Genomic DNA, 22,786 nt, shown 5'->3' with positions numbered 1-22,786 from the left:
GCCTTACAATAGCTTGTGTAGAGCAATTTGATTTTCCAATTACCCTTTGTTTATATTAACCTTGTAAAATCTTCATTCTTCCAAAAGAAAAGTAATTTTATAGCCTAGAAAGTCACTGCCAAGCTGTGAATATTATAATTATTTGGAGCTTTTGTATATTTGCTCATTATAAATCTTCTTTCCTTTGTTAGTACTGGTAATTTCCTTCCTCTGTTCAGAAGCCAGCTCTGTATGAAGTGCATATTGTTAAGATGGTGATGACTAATGGGTTTCATTCACTCAGGTTCCAATGCACACTAGGTTTAGCAAAAAAATCTGGAAGGCCAGCAAAATATTTTAAATTTTGATGCATGTGCTGTTTTCAAATACTATTGGCAAGCACAATGATTATATGCTCTAGTGCCTGTCCAGTTATTTCAGTTATTTTCAATGAACACTACAAACTTTTTACACACAACCTTTTTTAGAAATAAAGACAGGAATATGCAGCAGCAGTAATATTATAAACAATGAGTTTTCTGTATTTTTAAAGTATTTTTTCTTTTCATTCTCCTTATGTTGGCTTCTGTGCCTCTGGGAGAATACTAGAACCAAGCAGTAGCAATTGCTGCTCTTCACAATTTCCTTTTTTTGTTCTTTCACCCTAGTATTAGCCCCGTGACACATTTGTTATCCTCTAACTCAAATACAGACCACACATATGTAAATGTGCAATATTTTCACTCTCCTGAGTGTGTTTTCAAAACAATGGTGATTTGTGAGACCCGACATGCTTCCAAAAAACTGTTTTCAAATGTGGTTTTGAAAAAGCACCCTTTCATTGTTTAAGCCCAATCAAGTACGAAGATTATTAGGACAACTAACTTGTGCCCTTCATTCCATCCATAAGATTCCCCAGTGACATCACTGGCCTTCCTCAAGCATATCAGAAGTCAGAGAAAACGTTCTCAACCACATAATATTTTTTTTTTTTTTTTTTGCAAAGCACTGTAGAAGGTCTTAAACATTTGCCAGGCTTTCTTGGATCAAACATTCTGAAGTCATACATAACAATCCTAAAAGGAGCTGCTTAAAGGTTCCTGTATCTGTCCTGCAATTGGTCTTCACTTCTTGACGTATGTACGTATGTAATTTTAATACCTTGATCTTCCCACAGCAATGAAAAGATCCTCTTCCATTCTCCTGATATTAACGGAATGATCTGTCCTTGTATTGCTGACAGCTATGCTGCAGAGTTGATTGCTATGATCTTTTCTTACCTACTGCCATCTGGGTCCAGCTTTTCATACCCATCGAGTCGTCATATTCATCTCTCGACAACAATTACCCCAAATCAGTGCTTCAACCAGCTTGGCTTTTGTGGTTGTGTGTGTTTCTTTTTTCGAGTCTCTTTATTCAGTGTATGTGAATGCTGAATAAGCCATTGTGAACCTCGAGCATCTATTCGTTCCTGGAACATCCCCATCCGTTGTGAAACTATAAGTGGCCGAACCGCTTGACTTCATCATTCCCAGTCTGGCATTGTTGGCACCCGCTGCTTACCAGGCTTCATCACCATTGTGTTTCTGTTTCGTTGGGGTTTTACAGTCAGTTGCAAAGACAAAACTAGCTTCAAATGCAGAAATGATTTGGTTCTGTTCCCAAGACTCGGTAGTACCGATGTACGGAAAATTTGAAGGTTGCCCAGCTCACTTCTTCTGCTGGTGCCCTGAACAGGAGGTGACACAGAGTTGAACTCCTGTGCATCCCTTTGTGAGAGCATTATCTTGTGATCTGGTATAACACAGTGCAGTGCTTTCCTGATAGTGTTTTCTGACCTGTTTATCTTCAAGGTGCTGGGTACTGTATGCTCCTTTGCTATCCAGAGGTCTGGTATCCAAGTGCACATCTACATCTGCTTGTCTACTTGCTGCTTCTGCTTCCATCTTCTTCTTCATTTTCTCTTGGATAGCCAATTACAAATAAACAGTATTTTATTTGTATCAAAATGAAATACCATTATTTGGCCACTTGCATACAGTACAATGTTAGAAGTACTATAGAAATCCAGAATTCCAGCTTCCCAACCTGTGACTATGGAATTAACTTTATGTTTGCACTATATTTAAGTGTTTTGAAGTAAATATCAAGAACCAGGATGATTATTACAATATTGTGATTTACTACTGTGTTTTCAGAGAACCACAGTATCATTCAGATCAATCCAAAAGATGACTTATGATTCAGAATTCTTATAGGGAGTAGAATCTCTGCTTGAATACTTTCATTATTAAGAATATTAATCAATATTTATAAATGAAATGAATGTATGCATATGTATGTTTGAATCTGTGTGTGGGTGTCTGCATATTTATATAAAAAGGAAAGAGACATAAAACCAATTAAGACCTAAAAGACAGATGAAAGCCACCCCACAGTTCCTATAGCTTGGTTAGAGAAAAATATGTTGCAACAACTTCAAAAATATTGTCTACATAACACATAATGTGCTATATATATTTTGATGAAACTTCTATTTTTTTTCACCCCTACAAGATTCAGTAGTTCAGTATGGTTTATCTCTGAAAATAAGCCTAAAGCTGATCTTGTTTGCTTTTTCCTCTATAGATTGATATGGTACTAGCATAGCATATGAAGGGGTCCTTTTTGGCATCAGTGACTTTGCTGCAAATAGGAAAACAGATCAAAAAGTAAGAAAATGTCACAGTCCTGAAGTGTAAATTATTTCAGTAAAGAACCCACTGTTTTTCCCTTTCCTTTTTCCCATTCCTTTTCCCTCCAAGTTCTTTTTTCTCCTTTGATCTTTCCCATCAAACTCCCTCCATGCAGATAGCAAAACTATTTTTACCAGATGAGTAAGACCTGGCAATTGGGAGTTAGGATACACCAGCTAATACCTCATTATATCAGTGGAGAAAGGCCAATTTGTCTGTTGACTTGGTCCTTTATGTTGCAAGATGAGACTTCTAATTTCTGATTCCAATTGAGTTTTGGAAAGTAAAATAAGAAAAAAACTGTGTTCTACCTGTCCTTCAGTAAGTAGCCTTGTAAACTGGAAGAAGATTATAGGGAAGAAAGTAAGTAAAAATGATGAAGAGGTTAGATAATAGCAAACACAAATTAATATAAAAAATTACAAAAGATTTTGCAAATATTTCTGATCTATGTACATGATATTCTTGTTCCTAATAAAAGTCTTTTTGACCCTGGTCCATAAACAGATATATATTTCTGTAGTTTTAAATTTTAATATTCAATTTGTAGTTCCCCTCTAAGAATAAACAATGTCCTTTAATGAAATTACAGAGTAAAAGCATTTCAAAATAATTTGCTTTGTCTCTTGCCTTAGTTTATTTAAAGTAATGTGTATTTGCTTCATAATCAGTTGCACTGTTGTATTGGAATGAATCCTCTGAGGTGCTGAGCATACACTACTCTCAGTAAATCCCATTTGCATATACTTAGCTCTTGCTGATAGCCTTGCCTGTTTGTGGGAGCTACTTTTGTTCAATAGAGTTGCTTTTAATGATGATGTTTCTCATTTGGATACAAATTCAGACTTTTGACTGTAGGGCTGCTTTATTTTTCTAGTGTTCCTTCTTACCTCTTGTTAGCAAGAGCATTACAATAAAACAAATATATATATTCATTTCTTACTCTAGAATAAATATCCACTTGTTCTGTTTACTGCTGCTCAGAAGCTGATCAGCTTATTTACCTACTACCCATTTAGGCCATGAGCTTGCATTTTTTAAAATTCTTGTTTATGTTAGTAGATTTGCCACAGATTTTCATGTAGGATTAGATTGAGCAGAATCTAAGAAAATCCCTTATCCAAGGCAGCCCCTTATCGTGTTCAGGTTTGATTTGGAGCTCTACAGATCTAATCAGCTGTATTATCAGAAAATTTACCCAGAAAGACTGAAACTTCTGAGCCAGACAGATATGCAGTGTTGTACCATGTGTCTTTAAACACTGTCCAAATACATGGAATCAACAGCCAAAGCGCTCTCCAAATATATACTTTAGCTGGGTCTAGTTCCCAATTGGTTTCCAAATCCCATTTATCTTAACATAATAGTTTCAACTGCAATACTCAGAGAAGGATTCTTATAATCTGTTGAAGATACAAGGCAGTTTAGTTAAGATTGTGAGTTTACCGAGGAGCTCCTCCTTGGGGAATTTCAGTGAGGGCTTTGGTGGGAAAAGGAAGGTAAAAGGGCTGGAGCCACCCCATTAATTTTGAGTAGGACATTACAAAAATTGCCATAGCACCTTGACTGGGAGGGTGGATACATAAAAATATTAACAGATACAGGACATAAGGCAAAATAGATGTATGTTTATTCTTGATCAGTGATAAGAGTAAGGTAACCAGAAAGAGCTGGTTCTCATCAAAAATGAATGAACCTCATTATTTATCACAGAGTGACAGGGAACATCCAGCAGTTATTTCAGGTGAGCTGGCAGTGTCCTTATCAATTCTGCCTATGGATCTTACATGGAATAAAAGAAGATAGTTTAAAGGTTCTACTTTTCTTTCCTTAAGGCTGAATCACTGTAAACTACCTCGTGCTGTAAAAGCAAGTTGGTATGTGTGTGAGCAGTGAAGTATCAAGTTGCTACTTATTAATTCTAGAAACTCAAAGAAAAATCAGGTAATTTGAGGTTCAACTGTTATTAAAAGTGAGTAAGGCTGTCTTTCATTGAATTTGGATTAAGAGCATGTACCTAAACATTTACTTAAGAGCCACTGATGGGTTATTTCATTTTCCTGAAAAATAAAGCCTTTCTGGAGTGCTTTCCTTTGCTTTAAAGTTGGCAGTCAAAGAGAACTTTTGCATGTAAAATGCTTAAGAATACGGACAAAGTGTTGTTTTGGAGCTTGGCAAATAGAGTGATTTAATTCCTCCTGAATCAGGCAAGAGTTTAGCATTATGTAAAAGAAAGTTTCCTGAAGGGAGAATTGGTGAATCAACAAAACTGTTGGGGTTATTGCTGTTACTTAGCTAGCAAGAAAATCAGTTTTACTATTAATTTATAATAGAAATGGAACGACTGGCCCACATATCCTCATCTCTAAGGAGATGGATTTGACAGATGGATCAAAAAAATAAGGAGTTGGCTGGATGGTCTCCCTGAAAGAGTTGTGGTAAATGGCTCAATGTCCAGGTGGAGAAGAATGATGAGTGGTGTCCCTCAGGGGTCAATATTGGGTCAGCAATATGGACCATGGGATTGAGTGCACCCTCAGCAAGTGTCAAGAGAGACCTTGATCTATTCTGTATATTCAAGTAGCTCATGTCACCTGCTTTGGACGAAATTAAAGAAATGAAAAATACAGGCAGATGTTTCAGCTGGGCAGTTTGGGATGGAGAGATATTTAAGTAACCTCTGCATATGTGTTTGAATGTATGCAGACATATTGATACTCGAGAGGGTGAAATAAAGCCATAGTAAATGTACTTTGTTCCAAAATATATGGCTGTATGAGGCATGTGATATTTACACTGGTTTTGATAAACCTTTATCTGGAAAAAATTTGAGCTTTTCTATTTGTGACTGACGCAGGAGTCTCCAGCTCCTGCTGGCACAGGATGTCCCTCAATACACTGTCCAAGAAAGGGACTACCCAATGATATGGTAACATAAAAAATTTATCATCCTGACACTGAGTCAATTTACTCCTGCTAGGGGATAAAGGCACCAGTGAGTTATGCAGGTTAATCAAAATGAGTGCTGATAAAATCCCTCATGGTCATATATTCATTATATATGATGTATTTTATGGAAGCACTGTCTTAGGGCTTTCTGAAAGTTAAAACAGTGAGGAATTTCTAATTATCCTATGAAACATCTCAAAGATGAATAGGAAAAAAAAAGACATAAATAGATGTATCTCTAGTGGCTCTAAAGCCATTTGAAATACCTCTCTCAAATATTTGACAATAATAAAGATTTAATTCATTATATGTAACTTATCTATTGCTTCCCAGTAAAGGTAGTGTGGACCAGGAGCGCAGAGTTTATGCAATTGGCATCATTGGAGGGATTCAAGCCCCAAGCAGACAGTTCTGAGCAGATCCAATGTTGGTAATCAACTCATTTCAAGTCAAAAGTTGTGCAAGAATTTGTAGAAGCCTTTGGAAAGGTTAATATATTTTTGTTAGTATATGGCTGTTTCCTCAAAGCATCTGAGTGAAGACAAAGTTTACTCCATGTAAGGAAAAGTGGATGAATGAAGCTTAAGATAGAACTGAAAAATTCAAAAAGAAAATATTTTTGGGGCAATAATCTCTGTTCTTTTGGAGCTCCAATTTCTTGATGCAAGGTTATTTTCAGGTCTAAGAAAACATCTTGTATACAAATGCTTATGTAAACACACATACACATAAATATGAAACAATATGAAACAATATATCCTACATAAATGGAGAGATGTTATCTATAATTTAATTTGCAAAGCAAAATCACACTGCACTTGTCTTCATTAGAATATATTCTTGGAGACAAGAAGCACCATCTATATGTCTACATTCAATAAGTTCAAATTTAGACAGGTCAGATTTTCTTCTTATTAAGAAGCATTTTGGCCAGAGGGAACATACTCTTGTGCTTTATCAGGTGACAAATATTCATGAATTTCTGAAGATTACATTTGTTGAAATTTCTCATTAGAAGAGTTTTCTGCAAAGGAAAGCATTTCTGATACCAAATAATCCACTTAATTCCATAAGAACAAAGCAAAGTGTTACAGATTCAAGACTAAAGCTTGAAACAAATATGATCATAGAAAAAGATTAGAGAATTGAAGGAAATACTATTGTGTGAGCTTCATTACATACTGCATTTGCTTTAAAAACAGTAACCACTCAAAAATTCAAAGCTTTTCTGCTACAGTAGTTATGGCTTTAGTTCAGCTTGTTTTCCTATTCTAGGCCATGCTGAATGAGTTGAGAAAAAAATAAGAATATTATGGCTTTCTGATACACAAATTGCACCAACCCTGCAATAATTAGCAAAGCCCATTCTAGCATACTCTAAGATATGGTCCTAAAAGATTATTCCTGTAAAAATTACTATAAAGAAAGAGAGGAATAAAGTGCTTTTTCACATTTCCTTCTTTTCTTGTATTACTGCCTTTGAAAGAGATGGTTTGGGACCAAGTGTCACCATTTTGTATTAAATAAGAATTCCTTTCCCCTGGGGCACTGTCAGTTGGCCTCCCTAATGCAGAGATTTGCTAATAGGTACATCCTGAGGCTTTAAATAAAAGTTAGGGTTTTGTTTTGTTTTTTTTTTCTTTCTCATGGAATTATGGAGAACTGAATTTACATAATGACAGATTTAGCACACAATAGGATATTTTGGATTTTGTTTCTTATACAAAGTACATCTTGTAGCACTTGCCATTTTTTAATTCCCTGAGTTGGATAGTGATGAGACTAAATCTCACTTCTAGAAGTACTGTCAGGTGGTGCTTTTGCAGATATTAAAAGAATAACAACTTCAGTTCAAACTCATCAGTTCCTTTAACTTTAATTATTGTTCTTGACAACCCGAGTTCCAGATGAGTAACACACACATAGAAACACTCACAGACAAGAAGACATACCCTGAAGGAAAAACATCAACAGGTTTTCTCAGCCTGATCAAAATCAGCTGCAAATACTGAACAGAACAACTTACAACAAAGTATTTAATAGAACTCACAATATGAATGTGTTTCCATTAAATGCAGGAGGTCATAATAGCCTTTGGGAAGAGAACAAACAGGGAGGAAGGTTAAAAGTTACCTTTATCTTTAACCTGTGAAATATTTTCTTCCACAGCTGGGAAATATTTATTTATGTACCTCATAGAAGCAAAGGAAGAATATATCTGTTATCACATCATTAATCTTACATTACTGATAAGCAGCTGCATCCACAAAAAAGTAAAATGTCAAAGTAAAAAAATAACCAGTATCAGAAAAATCAGTCCTAACCTCTTACTGTTAGATATTCTCAAATGCTCTCTTTTAACATGAGTTCTTTCAGATTCTGACCAATACATCATCAAAATACCTTGTGAACTAAGTTACCAGGTAGGTAATAGTATCTCTAGAAACTGAGATGAAGTCTACAAGTAATGTGTCCTAAATCTCATCAAAGGCCAAATTAGAACTCTGTAAAACTGGATTAGAGCATCAATATCTGAACCAAATGACTGCAGAAGAATTTTCGTCCTTTTCTTTATACCTCTAACTAAATTCAGCATTTCCATTGTCAAAAACTTAGAGAAGTTACAGCTTTTCTCAGTGTCAGGTAGGAGGTTGCATATTTCACCATTCCTGAACTATGACAGATAATGTACAAGAAGGATTTTTCCACTTATCCATCAGGTTGATCCACTACAGAAACTGGACATATTTGGGTCAGAGGTGTGTCTGTGTTAAACTCTCAGACTTTAATGATCTGTATCACCTTGGCATTTTCATGTGGCCTTTTCAAGCTCTTGTTTCAATTTCTTAAAATATACCCATTTTTCCCTTCTGGATAATACCAGTCTGTGCAATGCTTCTGTGCTGTTGGTTCTCCTCAACTTTTCACAATCTTGCTGTTACTCAAGCTTTATAGAGAGGAGCCAGTGGTACCTGTGTGGTGCCTGCCCTTTCCATCATTTGTTCATCTCTTTAAGCCAGAAAGAAAGCACACGAGGATTTTTTTCCAGCAGATCTTTGAGGTCAGACTGAACATGGACCCTTTTTTTAAGTTGATTTCTACTGCCTGGGTGCAAAATATTAAATCAATTACTCAACCTGCATTCACAGTGTTCTTATGCTGTTGGACTTAACTTACATCCCTTAAGAAAACATTTGATAATAAAGTCTTCATTTACTGTTTCTTTGCATTTCCATGCATTCATTTAATTAACCTCAGTTGAATTCTTTGGAACATTTAGAATATTTCTGTCTTTCCTTGAATGTATAAACATTTTTAAAAGTATTCATGAAATATATTCTTTCCGTGCTTTTATTCAAGAATATGTTTTAATAGGTGAGTAATGTGTTCTAGTGTATGTTCACAACTCAGTCTTAACTTTGCTCTTCAGTCTTAACTTTGCTCTTCCCTTAATTTTCTCTTTATAAACCACAGATGTCATACTGAGAAGATCAAAGCAAGATTTCAGATCTGGGGTATTATCTGTTATCTAATCTGTTGAACTGTTTATATCACATTATCGTGATGGAATCTTCCATATTTCTCCATATTCCTTGTCTTGTATTGTTACTGGAGAATATCCTTGTTCATACTCAGTCTTCTGAGATTTAACTGTGCTGCTTCCATATGTTTCTATTCCAATAAAAGATAATTTAACTCTTGCTCACTCTTAAGTCTCTCTGTAGGAGATCTCAGAACCACTATTAGAGGTGTAATATTTCTCATATTTAAAGACATATCCTCTGAACATTCTTCTCTTTATCAGAATCAGCAACGTTGCTTAGCCTTCATAAGGTCTGGTGGTCACAGGAGTTCAAATATATTCCTACTTTATTTGGCAAAAACAACTGTGGTGCAGTAGTCAGGGCATAGGTTATCTAAGTTATGAATTAACTGAATTCTGCTTGGTACTTTTTACCATAAAAGCCTTTAAAAATTATGATTTTTCTTTAGTTTTAGCAGGCCATTAGACATAAATATTAATAAGGATTCAATGTAATACAGGGTACCAGAGGTGGCTTTCCTCCTCTCTGTCTTCAGGCATACAAATAGCTTGTAGTCAAGAAGATGCACAGAGAAATCAGACAGATGTGTGTTTAATTCAATTGTGAACAGCACTATCATCACTTAGCATTGCTCAGCTGCAGCCTAGTTTTGCATTGTGTTCCTGGAGTTCCATATCATCTCTAAGTCACAGTAACTCTTCATTTTGCCAACTGGGCACCCATTTGTTAAGTTTTTAAACCCACAAATATACTGGTTTAAAGTAGCATCTGCAGACACTGCAGGATTAACATTATGATGAAAGTTTTGAAGGGTAAGAAGAAAAATACTTGACTTTTGCTGTTAGGTGAAGGGATTGGTACCAGACATGAGTCACACACTTTCTCTTTTCAATAGAAGCGAAGGAGAGAAAAACAAAGATCACACAGAGCAGGGAATGCACATTAATCATTATTAAGACAGAAAAACTAATCATGATTAGATTACAATTCAGATGATCCTTTAGCATCAAAAAGCCTAAGGGGAAACATCAATATTAGCTCAGCGTGCTTATAATCCATAGTCTTAAAAGAGATTTAAGGAGCATTCATTTTTCCTCTTCCAAAAGGCAGGATCTTATGTTAGCACTCTGTACTGGCACTGAATAGTCCCTCATTCTCTAAACAGTTTTATTAAATGGAGTCAAGTTTAGCAGCATATACTGGTTTTTTTCACTTGTTGTATACAGATAGGTTATCAAGAAAATCCCAGTGAATAATTTAAGCAATTATGCTTACTCTTGAACCTGGTTTTCCAGAATTTGGATGATAAAAATTCCATTTACAAAAAATTACAATGATTATCCCATTTTACCCCCCCCCCCATTTCAGTCCTCGGGATGTTGTTTGAAAAAAAAAATGTGCCTCAACCTGTAAGGTTGTCACTGTCTAAAAATGCACGTATTTAAAAACATCACCTCTTTGCAATTTTGTTGATATTTTCTGGAACTTTGAAAGTGTGCTCTGTAAATAAATGTATGCCCAGAATTTTTATACTTCCCTCGCTTGTTCTCTCAGCACAGTTTGTCGGTTCTCATTTGCAATGCAAGAAAACCATAATTCTTTGCTGACCACATTCATATAGTGCTGTATAGAGGGTATACAGAAGGCCAACCCTCTGGTTTACTCTGCTCAAGGGTCATTCCAGAGGTGTGGATTGGATGTTTATTCAGCATTGGGGGGACACAAGCATAATTCCAGTTGTAGTCACTGGAATTTTACCTGCTTGCACTGGTATGTATGTTTTTGTGCAGTTTGGCTGTACAAAAAAAACATTAAACAGTGTCGTTTGGAAGTCTATGAACCAAATTCATGCCTGATTTGATGTCAATTAGCGTTTAACGGTGACAGAGCTTTTTGTCCTCTGGTTTTCATCAAAAGATGCCAAAAATTACCCACTTTCTGAATCAGCAAACCCTTTAGGGCTTTGCAGGCTTAACCTGTGCTATGGGAACAAGTGAGAGGAACCACCAGCCAGCGGGGTCACTCATCGTGGAGGAGTCCCTGTCTCCTTGGCCAAGCATAGCTCCTTCAGCACACGTTTCCCTCTCTCCTCACCTCTACGCTACGGCACGAATATTTCTCTTGCTCTCTCTCTCACTATCTCTTTTCTGTATCTCTCGGAAATCAGACTGGAGTTCAGAGCACTTTCACTACCTTTTATGAGGTAGAGTGTGATGTCATAGATGGGGGCAGGGCTAGTCAACTTTCCACCCACCCACCCACCTGTGCTGAGGGAGCTACACTTGAGACTGGAAGCGGTGACTCCTCAACGGTGAGTAACCTCCTGTCTCATCTATGTCTTTATAGATCTGGGGGTGGAGGGAAGAGACATGGTAAAGGGGGATTTTTTTTGATAGCTTCTTTTTTTTTTTTTTTTAATTAACCGTAGGACTCACAGAATTAATTGCATGTGTTGTCTTAGTCACCTGAGAAAAAGCATTTCCTTCCTGTCCTGAAGTCCCAGAGTTTACATCATCTGCAAAGCAATGGCCACGTTTCTCTGCAGAGACAGTCCATTTACTGATGGTTAAACTGATCCTTCAGTGTTTAACTTGCCTTGCTAAAAGTCAGGCCCTGGTCCCCTTGAACTCAATTGCTAAACTTCCATTAACTTAATTACAGTATTTAATTACAGAGCTGGGCCATACTTTTTCTTAAGTTCTTTATGATGAAAGACAGGTGGTGTTATTTATATATTTAACATTACTAACTGTGGATAATAGCTGTTTATATGGGACAGGATTTTTTTTTTCCTGTATTCTCTGTTACTGTTTTTGTTTTCTTTGCCCAGAATATTTAATGAAGCTGTGTATTGACAATAGGCCGATTATTTTATAGATAAAATAAAATTCAAAGGTAAATTGTGATAGACTTAAAATTAAGCGGGAAACCCCGGGAGATGTAACTGAGATTAACTTTTGAAATTATAAATCAAAGCATTTTATTATTTTTTTCTGTGATAAGAACTTGAGATGGGCAGGGATACTGCTAACTGAATTTCTTGGTGTTTTTCTTTTTGTCACTACCTAAACATTACTATTTTCCTTTAAAGCATTGTCTTGTTACCTATGTCCCTTGGCCCCAAGTATTACTGCTTCACTGTTTTAATATCTCTCAGCATTTTAAAAAAGACAAGACAGACTACGAAGATTTTCCTTTCTTGTTCTGCCTCTTGGGTATCTATTAAAACTGTCAAGATGTCAGAGCTCTCATACTAAAGGGCAGAAGAAGGATCATACGAAGATTTTGGCCCCTGGGGATTCTGCAAATCTTGCTGCTCTTGTTCATTTAAAGCTCTTTACCAGCTTTGTGTGGGGTCTTGTCTTAGTGAGAGGCACTAAAAGGCAGCAGCACATTCTCCATAAATCAAAGACGAGGAGAGTGCAATCACAGCCTTTTCTGCAGAGGTGGTCCATAGTTTGATTGATGAAGTACTTCTGTTTCCAGGTGACTAGGTGGCTTTGAGCAATTGGTTAAGGATGCAGACCATTCCATCTTCTGGTCAGTGGCACATGTTGGGGATTGGTCTGTGGTGATGGATAGATATTCCTCCCTGATGACTCAGGGATGCTCTTTGTATCAATGCATAGGAGATCTGAATGAAATTCTGGGAGAATAAGAGCCTTGTTTACAAAGCCAGATACCAAAATTTTCACTAATGATTGTTTCCTTTCCTGTCAGAGAGAAAAATAAGGACAAAGAATATAAAAATGTCTCCCTGACAGGTGGTAGGTAACTTTTCTGGCTTTGAATAATGTGCACAAGGAGTTTTACTACTGTTTATTCCTGTAGTGAAATCTCCAAATCTTCCTTTGCCAAGCCACGAGCTTGTTAAGCAAATTTAGCTTCCCCAGCAAACTTTAATCCTTTCAGTAGGAAAGGAAAAGCAGGTTAGTCAGTCTCTAACGTTTCACTGGGAAAACTTTATGGGAATTGCTGCTCTTAAAGATGATTTGAAGTTTGTTCTTTTCAGAAGCAAATGCTTGGAGGTAAAATTTAATTTAGAGCTTAAGCACATCCTTTGCTGATGAGTTTTGTCAAATTGTCTCAGCACATAATTACTCTTGCATAATGCAGGAGACTTTAATTTTTGCATGGAATTGATAAAAGATAAGGACCAACTGCACAATGCCTCTAATCTCACTTTAGTGATACAAAACCATTTTGGTGGCATAGAGAGGGAAACTTTTTAAAAGTGGTATTAGGATTGGGAAGAGGAAATCAGAATTGATGTTGTTCAATAATTATGATGAACTAGACATAGTGATCAAAACTTAGGGGATGTTGTGGAGCAGAGATGTCAGTGGATTACTTTGAATCCAGAGATATTTGCACTCTAAATTTATCTGTTAAGATGAACAAATTAGAGCTGTATAGCAGGGAGTTTGTAGAGGGAATGATATTCAAAATTACCTAAACTGTTGCAATAATTAATCTGGAATCTGTCTGTACCAATTCTAATAACAAATTTTTGTTCATGCAACCTCAGGATGTGAGTTTGCCTGAGTAACTTAACACTGGGAGGATAAATAGCATAATTTTACATTTACTGAGCTAATTCCCCTGTTTAATTATTTTTCTGGCAGCTATGATTGAAAAAAATATTAAAATGTCTGAAGTGCACAGATTCCTAAATTTTACAGCTTATGCTTAAATATGTATTTAGTCAATTACAATGTTTTTTTAATATTATTTCCATGTACGTAAATTAAAATACTATAAGGCTTATATTTCAGCTGATTTTATTTAGTGTTTAATATGAAAACTTTTAGAGCAAATATCTGAGCAACTTTTTCCAATGTATGCTAATTTAAATGAATTGAATCTTCATAAATAAGTCGTTAGCAAAATGAAAATTACTTTCCGATATGGTATTCTTAAAAAAAATCGTTTTGTATTTGCAAACACATTGTGTATAACTGTCTTGAAACAAAACCAGTAACTAACATATTTATACCTATATATTTAAGGAAGTCAGTGCTTAAATTACAGATTTGTTCCTCGGTCATACTGGCAAAGGGGGAACAATAGTTTAATGATGTAAGATCATCTATAGGGATCAAACAGTTTTTCAGTATGATTAAGGTGTCTATGTAAAATTCCCAAATTTTCTTTATTTTCCAGGGTGGTTTCTCTTACGAGTTGAATTAAAACTTTGTGGGTTGGTTCTTACCTTCTTTTTCTATATGAGAAGTGAGGGAGAGCTGTGAAATGCTCCATCTGTTTCTAAACCATGTCAGCTGGCAGAGAGATGCTTATCACCCTGCCCTCTCTCACTGCAATTTTAGGCTGGTTTAACACCATTGACTCAAAGTGAATTACTGTGGATTTCATCTTGTTTCAGCCAAAGAAGTCACAATGATAGTGCCCAGCATTCTAGAGGACTCTTCACGTTGATTTAAATTGCAATCCTTTTAAACTTTGACCCTAACTCATTTGAATTGTCAACAAAAATGCTCAATCACACTCGAACTGTGTACAGTGGATGGAAGAAACCAGGATGCCTTCACACCCTGTTCTGATCCTGGTACAGTTGCACCTCAGAGAAGTGAAAGGTGATTCTGTTCAGTCACAATCTTTTGGATTTTTATCAGTCCCACCACAGTGTTTCAAAGCAAACACACGGTGTACCCTCGTAGAACTGAAAACAGAAGGAAATATTGTCATTATTTCCTCTCTGCAAACAATACTGAGCTCAAGGCAGAAAAGATTATAGAATAATGATGAGTTTCAATCACTACATCCCCCCTTAAGACACCTAATTTTCAATACCAGCATTTCTCTGTCTTCTATTTTATATTCCAGTTTCTACTCTGGATGGCCAACTAAAAGTAAAAATTAAAAACAAACAAACAACCCCAACAAACAAACAAAAACCAACCAACCAACCAACCAAAAACCCCCAAAACAAATCAGGAGAAAGACTTCACCCTAGTTAAGTGTGGTTTGAAAAAGATGGAAAAAAAAATCTTGCAGTAACAGTGGGAGGCTACCACACTCAAGCTGTGCAAAAAGATGAGAGTAGATCTATAGTGTAATGAAAACTAATTATTTTATTATTCAGAAAGTTTTAAATTAAATTATGAAGCAGTTTTTGCTCTCATCTCCATTGCTGTGGGAGAGTCATTCATCTAGTGAAGTGTAAACATCTGCATCTGAGAAGTTCACTCCAGACTTCCTTCATGTGGAACGCAAGGGCCATTTCTAGGGAGCAAATATTCTTGTTTCAGATAGACACTGACAACTGCTTAGGATAGTAATATCTTCAAAAAAAAATACAGAGACATGGGTAGGTGAATTAAACCATGTGTTCAGGCAGGAAGAATCAGAAAGTTTAACTTTGGGGTTCTTTTGAGGGCATATATTGATAGATAAGTGATGTCAGCTTTCTGTGAACTCCTAGAGAAAGGAAACTAATTTTTTCTGGACAGAAATATTTAAATTGTTTTCTAAGGAGCATTTATCTAAATAAAGTAACTGTCTTGGGGCTCCAATCTTATTAGTTTCTTTATGTTGGAGAGATTGATATGTTTTGTAGTGTGTGTTTTTCTCCTATTTGAGGACCAAAAGAGAAAATTAGAGCAAACAATCTAAAAAAATATTCATTAGATTTGTTTGAATTCTTGGAGTACTGGATCAAATCCAAGGACAGTTTTTTCGCAGATGTTGAGCATCTCTTCCCAGATTCACTGTACTGTCTTTAGGATTCTAATGCAAGGTAGGACCTATACAAATCATTTAAAAGGTGCTTTGGCCCATCTCAATAGAAAATGAACCTCTGAAAAACCTCAAGTACTCCATGGTTCCTGGTCTTCTTCTCCAAGCATGAAAGGAGTGTGGAATCTTTTGGTCCAGCACCTGGAATTAAGTAGGATGAGTGCAGGGTAAGACTTCATTTATAGAAGTGGAAACTGAAAACTTTGCCTGGGTCACTGAATACATCAAATCAGTGGCTTTTATGAACAGCCCTGTTTTTCCTGCCTTTATTCCTAGAGAAATTGTTCAACTGGAGACATCTGAAAAAGTTCTTCTGGGGATCCAATGACACCTGCCATGAACAGCTCTTGGATCATGACTAATATTTAAAGGCATTCAGTTTGAATTTTTGCAATGACAACTAAGTGCAGTCAAGTCTATAGATAATCATGACTAATGTACAATATTTAAGTAAGAACTTTATATGAAAAGAGCCCCTGAAAATGCTTTTTCATTTCAGCATTCTTCTCAATAACAGCCAAATTTATACCTTCATCTCCTTTACATAAATTCTGGATTGGAGGGAAGATTTGGAGATGTGGTTGAATTAATTTGGTTTTTTTGTGGGGATGATTGTCCTGAGGTGAAAAGCACAGAAACCATTTGTATTATTTGAAATACTGAGGCTACAAATACTTCTGTGTTTGTTGCTCAAGGAAAATGCTATCTAAAGTACTGAATTGCAAAAGAGTTGAAAAAGAGTCCAGGTAAATTAGGAATCCCTAACACAAGTATTTTCTGAAGAGAGTACTACAGGACTTAACTAACTTGAGTGAGCTATTAAAAAATTGTCAATAATTGGTGATATTTTTTCCTTCCTTTCTGCAGTTACTCAGTTTTTTCCCTTTGGATAAGACACATGGTCTTGTACTGAAAATGAGATCCCAAACATCATCTACACAGCTCTCTTAGATACCTTTGCATGTATTTAGAAGAGAAGGCTAAGGGGAGTTGTTGTTTACATCTATCAAAGAGGAGGATCTCGAAGAACCAGATCCAGACTTGTCAGAGGTGCATAGTCATAGGGACAGGAAAAGGGACAACAAACAAGTTTTAACATGGGAAATACCAATTAGATATAAGATAAAAGAGTTTTAACTCGAGTATAGTGAAATTCAAGTTCAGGGTTGAGGTCTCTAGTCCAGAGATGTGGGAAAAACATATCCTTGGACATGCTTTGAATTTGAACAAAATCTGGAACAACCTCATTTAATTCAAGTTTTGAACAGGGCATTGAACTAGATGACCTCAAAAGGTTCTTTACATCCTAAATGAAAATTTGCATTATAAAACATGAGTAATAAAAATGAGCCTTTGGAATTCAGAGCAAGATTTTACTCATTCCAATTTGTTCTCAATTTGCTGTCATCTTTGCTTGTTCTTTCCTCGAGATACAACAGCCTTTACAAATGTTTCTGTTTTATTCTGGTTTCATTTGCTTCCAGTAATTCCATTAAATCTTACCCGATTTGATGGGTTTTAGTGGCATTTAATGTTAGCTAAAGTTAAAAATCTGAATGAACAAATACATTTACAGATTGTATATTTCATAATTGACCAGGGAAAAAATTTGTTTTAGTTAGGATGAATGTTATTTATTTAACCATTAATTGAGTTGGTCAAACAAGTAGAACAGTTTATTGTGAATAATTTATTTAGTATAAAATGATAGAATTTCCATTACAAATTATTTACTGTGTATGATTAAGCTAACTCTGTCAGTGCTGGGACTTTTATGAAAAGCTGAAATAAGGCTCTCCCTTGAAGACTATTGTGGAGATTAGATTTTGGTTTTTTTTTTATTTTATTTCATACTGTTTTAAAGTCCTGGAAAGTGCTCAGGGAATCAAAAAGAGAAATGAATGTTTTTACTGATTGAGTTGAGCAATACTGGAAGGACCCTCACCTCCAAGGAAGCGAAAGCCTTTTATCACCTCAGAAGTGTTCAGTATCTTGAATAATCAAACCCTTTATCTGCTTCTACAAGACCTAAAATATACCTGGACAATAGTGGGCAAACATTAGGAAGCAAGGAACAGTTGTCCTGTCTTCAATTCTACAGGAGAATTTTGTTTTATTCATTCTGATCTGTTTGATGCATTGTTTCCAAGCCCTTTCCTGAGAAAAGCCTGTAGAGCAGCCATCCTCAAAATGTGTCTCTGTGCTGACCTGGGCAAGCATCACTTTAAAGATAAGAAGGCACCTGAAGGAGCAGATTTGCCTTAAAAATGTGGCAGATCCTCACAGTTGAAGATGGGGAGATAAACCACACTTGTACAAATTTAAAAAGAATTTGGGTAAATAGCACAGTTCTCAGCATTGCAATCTGAAATCCTGCATTATGCTGCTTTTCTTTGTGTTTTCTTTGTGACAAAATCGGGAGGAATAGCAGGAGATAACACATTCTTGTGTAAAGCATGTAGTGTTTCTGTGCTTTATTGATTTTTTTGTATCCAAAGTCTCCTACATTTTATCACTGAGTACAATTTCCAGCCAACTAGACATGATTTGGACGCTTTTCAGGTAAGACTGTAAGAAAGACATGGGTTTTTTCTTGTTATTATACCTGTTTTCTAGATAAGGAACAAAAGATTTACTTCTAAAACTCTGTTTGAAAGAGAGCTAGATTATTTTGGGCTTTTAAAATTTATTTCTTTTCTCAAATTACAACTAAATCAGAACTCAAGTCAGGAGGAGGGAGATCAGTAGCACAGGCTAGCTAGATATCCTATATTTCCTTTTTCTTTAAATTTAACTGCAATTGAATATGAAAATGGATCTTTGTAGTGCGATGCTTTTGACAGTCCTGTCTGTGCTTTTCTTTCTGTGACCTCAGGGTGAGGCAATGTTGTATCTTGTGTAGACTTCTGGCATGTGAATCCCTGTGTAAATTTGTGTAAATTGCTTTTTTATTGGATACGGAGCTTTGACAGACTTCCCACTCTAATTTTCTTTAGCAAGCCTCCTGGCAATATCAAAAAATTTTAACTCTAGTTTGGGTTTTCCTCTCTGTCAAATAGAGTTTGGACTTTTCTTTATCGTAGACATTTATCTTCTTGAATATTAGGTGGGAGCCTCTCTTTAAAAGTTATACCAAATCGTGTTTCCTGTTAACATCCAAGAATTCAGATCAAGCCATTCCATGGGGCAGAATGGTTGTAAAGTTATAAATGTGGTTGTACTAATTTTGCTTCAGTTTATATTGGAACTGTGATGGCCCTTAAACAATCTTGTTTTCTGTCTGTGATCTTCCGTAGTAGGCAACATCCTCCAGACATCAGTTCTATGCAGAATGAGGCAGATTTGGAAGAAAAAACCCTGGAACCATCATGGCAGAAAACTCATTCCCATGTTTCTCAGTTGTAGGTGGAGGTAGAAAGTGAAATTTATAGTATAAACAACTATAGGAGTTCTGGCAAATCTGTGGGGTGAAATCCTGTTCCCATCTACAGAATTCCTTTGACTTCATTGACTGAGGATTTCTTCCTTGTCCTGTAGAATTGTTGAAGATGTTTTGGCATTCAAACTGATATCAAATATCCTAATTTAGTAACTGGAAGCTTTGAGACAGAATTGTATCATAAAAAGTACTGATAAAACAATTGAATTTTTAAAATTCAATGCTATATATGATTGCTTGTCCTTACAGTGTTTCTGGGGTGTGATATGAGTTGTGGTAGTTTGTCCTTTTTTTGCTCCTGTGAAATGGCAGATAATAAGCATAAAAAGAAAAATAACTTGTTCTGACAGATTTTTTATCATGGGTCAAAATATTTTTCCCCATTACATTCTGAAAGGAATGCAACAAGATATTTATTAAATATTAAATGCTGAGGAAAAAAACTACATTATATTTGGTAACTACAAGAAAAATTGTACTTTTTTCCTTTGTAGCAACAATATTGGAGAAGTAATTTATCAATTGAAAAAACATTTAATGAATAGAAAAAAATAATATCTATGAAAAAATTGAAAATATGTTTTTCACCTTTGGGAACCACCAGGCTGGAGACAAATCAGTAATAATTATAAATCACAAAAAGAATTGTGTAACATTAACTTTTAGGTGTTTCTAATTGGTTGGGTTTTTTTCCACCTTTTCAGTTGTTAAAATAGGAACTTCCATACTGAGTGTTCTTCTCAAAGCAAATGTATTGGGATATAATTTTGTCTTTTACACTTTTTGTTTTAAAATAGCCTGGAATAAGTAAAACAACTGTAGAAATGCTTCCCTATTGTGTCTGTTTACGTTTTATTGGGAATGCTAGTATTGGGAGTATTTTTATATGCTTCTGTTTTTGCAGATTTGGCATAAAGCAGTTGCTAATGTGTTTTAAAATGACAATAGTCCATAGATGACAGAAGATACCTGTAGTTCTTGCTGTACTCCCGTGCTTTCTGTTGTCCTAGGGGATGACAGCCTTTGTAAAATACAATCAAATGAGCTTGGGAATCCCTTGAGTTCCTTACCTGTAATTGAAAAAATGCAGATGATGATGGTTATTCAGTGGATCGGCCACCTGTAAAACACAACTGTGCCACGAATGAATTAAATATTCATCATCTATAAAGGACTAAGTTAATTGCAGTCAAATGTGAAAATAAATACCTAAGTAAGGATAATACTATTTTCTCTGGGTAGCTATGATCCATTTTTAACATCATTGTGATCACATTACATTCCAAATAATGACTTTTTTTTTTAAATAGAGATTTTGAAATATATAAGATAGTTTTCTCACAATGGACTGTACCTAGCAAAAGCCTTATGTGCATTTTCAAGTGACTGACTAAAATAGACCCTCAGCCATTGCACAGTAGTGCTGATAAATAGCAGATGTCTCCTACCAGAGGGATGAGAGCAACTGAATAGCAAACAGGCCATTCTTGCATTGGCTGTCACTAATACTGTCATGTTTTATGCATGGAATGTGCCACAGGAATGTAAGACATAAGTATTATGAATAAGATCTTTTTCTTACATACCTCTTATGTACATAGGAATGGATTTACTATCAAGCACAGCTGAGAGGAAAATGTTCTGTTGCATAAGAATACAGCCTGAGAAAATTATACTCCTGATTCCTAATTGCTTCATGCAAATTTATTTGGTCTGGAGACTGTTAACTGACTTCTACTTTGTGGTAACAGCAACTGCACCTGGCTATGAAAGTATGAACTTCCCTTGGAAAGCAGGAAAAGCAAGGAATTCACCAAGAACTCACAGATAGCCTTGAGGACTTGGCAGCACCTAAGTTACCTTTTAAAGGCACACAAATCAAGTCTTAGCCAAGAGTATTTGAGCACTTACAGGTTCTTTTTCAACATGCTAAATAAATGGCAATCTGTACAGAGTTAACCAGACTAAACTGCATTTATCAATGATTCCCAATACTAACTTTTTACATTCATACATTTCAAGGTCATTGTGGGCTGTTTTTATCATCTAAGCTGTCTTCCTGCATAACTGATGCACATGCTCCCTGAATTGATGTGCGTTAAAAATGTCCAAAAGTTAATACATATTAAGCAAACCCATCCAATATTGATTTCACAATTTCAAGAAATAGAATCAATCTTTAATGAGTTCCTGTGATTAATTATTATCACTGCTACATAAAAAAAATCAGCTAATTAATAACTAATATGACCTGCTTCACCTTTCAGCCATTATGTTTTGTTTTATCTTTGTCCAATCTATGGAAGTTGAAATATAATCAGCTTCCTGTTACCGTGTGCTTGCTGATTTTGATAAATTAATTTTTTAGTCATTCTCTTTATGACTGGAAAAAACAGAGCTGACTATTTCCCATAAAATATGTTTTTAGTTCTTGAGTTTATGTAAATTCTTTCCAGTTCCTCAACATTGTTCTTGCACTGGGAAGAGGACTCACTGTTCCATAACTGAATGTGATAATTGAACCAATTTCATCAGCTCCTTCATTTTTTTATACTCAAGGAGTGATTACCTGGGATCCTACACGGAATAAAGTTCCTTATTGTATAAGTAGATATCATCTGTTATGAAGTTGGTCAAAATAAAATCTACATTGTGGCTGTTAGCAGCTAATTAGATATCAGTTGCTTACCTTCTGTATGACTTGCCACTTTCCTAATTGTTATCTGAAAATTTCATCAAATAAGTGACCTTTTTCCCAATCTTTCAACAGAAGCAGTGATACTGTGAAGCTTCCAAATGGTTTCTCCAAGAGCCCACTGAAAAAGTCGCTGTTGAGCACTGATTTTTTTTGTGTGTGTATGTTCTTTTGGAAGCAGCTGTTAGAGAATTTGGAGTCATTCTGTATTGTGCCTTGTTAGTTTTGTATCAACTGAGTTTTTAATCAGACTGTCATGTAGGACTAAGCAAAACGCCTTTCAAAGGTCCAATTATATCCACAGCATTATTTTAAGCAATTCAAAGTTTAATCATATCAAAGTATGATGTAGGTTACTTTGAAAATATTTTAACCCACACAACCCTTTGGTTGCCATTTATTTCTTTCCTCTTGTTATTTATGGAGTCTGTCACAGACATTGAAATATCTTATTTGGGAGTTCTGTCAGCTGATCTGGCCTATAATTTCACAGGTCATTTTTTTTGCTCTACTCAGATATTTCATGACTAGGAAGTATCTACAATTCTTTTAATGTCTTCTCCCACTTTTTAAGGTTGATTAAAATCAACAATAATGATAGAGGAAATTCTTAAACAACCAGCTCTTTTAAAACTACCTGTATTATAACGTTGCTCACTGGATAAACATTTTTTTTCTCTATTTCCCT

General features: G+C 35.6%; 1 protein-coding gene and 1 long non-coding RNA gene across 6 annotated transcripts in view; one reads left to right on the top strand and one right to left on the bottom strand.

The window, feature by feature from the left end:
* CTNNA2 (catenin alpha 2) overlaps window positions 1-22,786 on the top strand; it is a 505,236-nt gene that overhangs the window by 477,193 nt on the left and 5,257 nt on the right. Inside the window, exon 18 of one of the 5 annotated variants that reach the window (XM_027660548.1) lies at window positions 11,376-11,519. The exons of the other annotated variants lie outside the window; for them this stretch is intronic. Coding sequence (XP_027516349.1) covers window positions 11,376-11,519 — 144 coding nt within the window. The remainder of the gene's footprint in view (window positions 1-11,375; window positions 11,520-22,786) is intronic. 5 annotated transcript variants of the gene reach the window in all.
* Window positions 609-11,409, bottom strand: LOC113955263. Its single transcript, XR_003530479.1, has 5 exons — window positions 11,303-11,409; window positions 8,636-8,768; window positions 7,714-7,755; window positions 2,898-3,052; window positions 609-1,942 (listed from the first exon to the last, which is right to left on the bottom strand). It is a non-coding gene; the product is annotated as an uncharacterized LOC113955263 (long non-coding RNA).

The sequence above is a fragment of the Corapipo altera genome, unplaced genomic scaffold (assembly GCF_003945725.1).
Source record: "Corapipo altera isolate COAL_440 unplaced genomic scaffold, ASM394572v1 295, whole genome shotgun sequence".
NCBI classification, from domain to species: domain Eukaryota; kingdom Metazoa; phylum Chordata; class Aves; order Passeriformes; family Pipridae; genus Corapipo; species Corapipo altera.
Note: the sequence above shows the minus strand (reverse complement) of the source record. Positions and strands in the feature narration are given on the sequence as shown.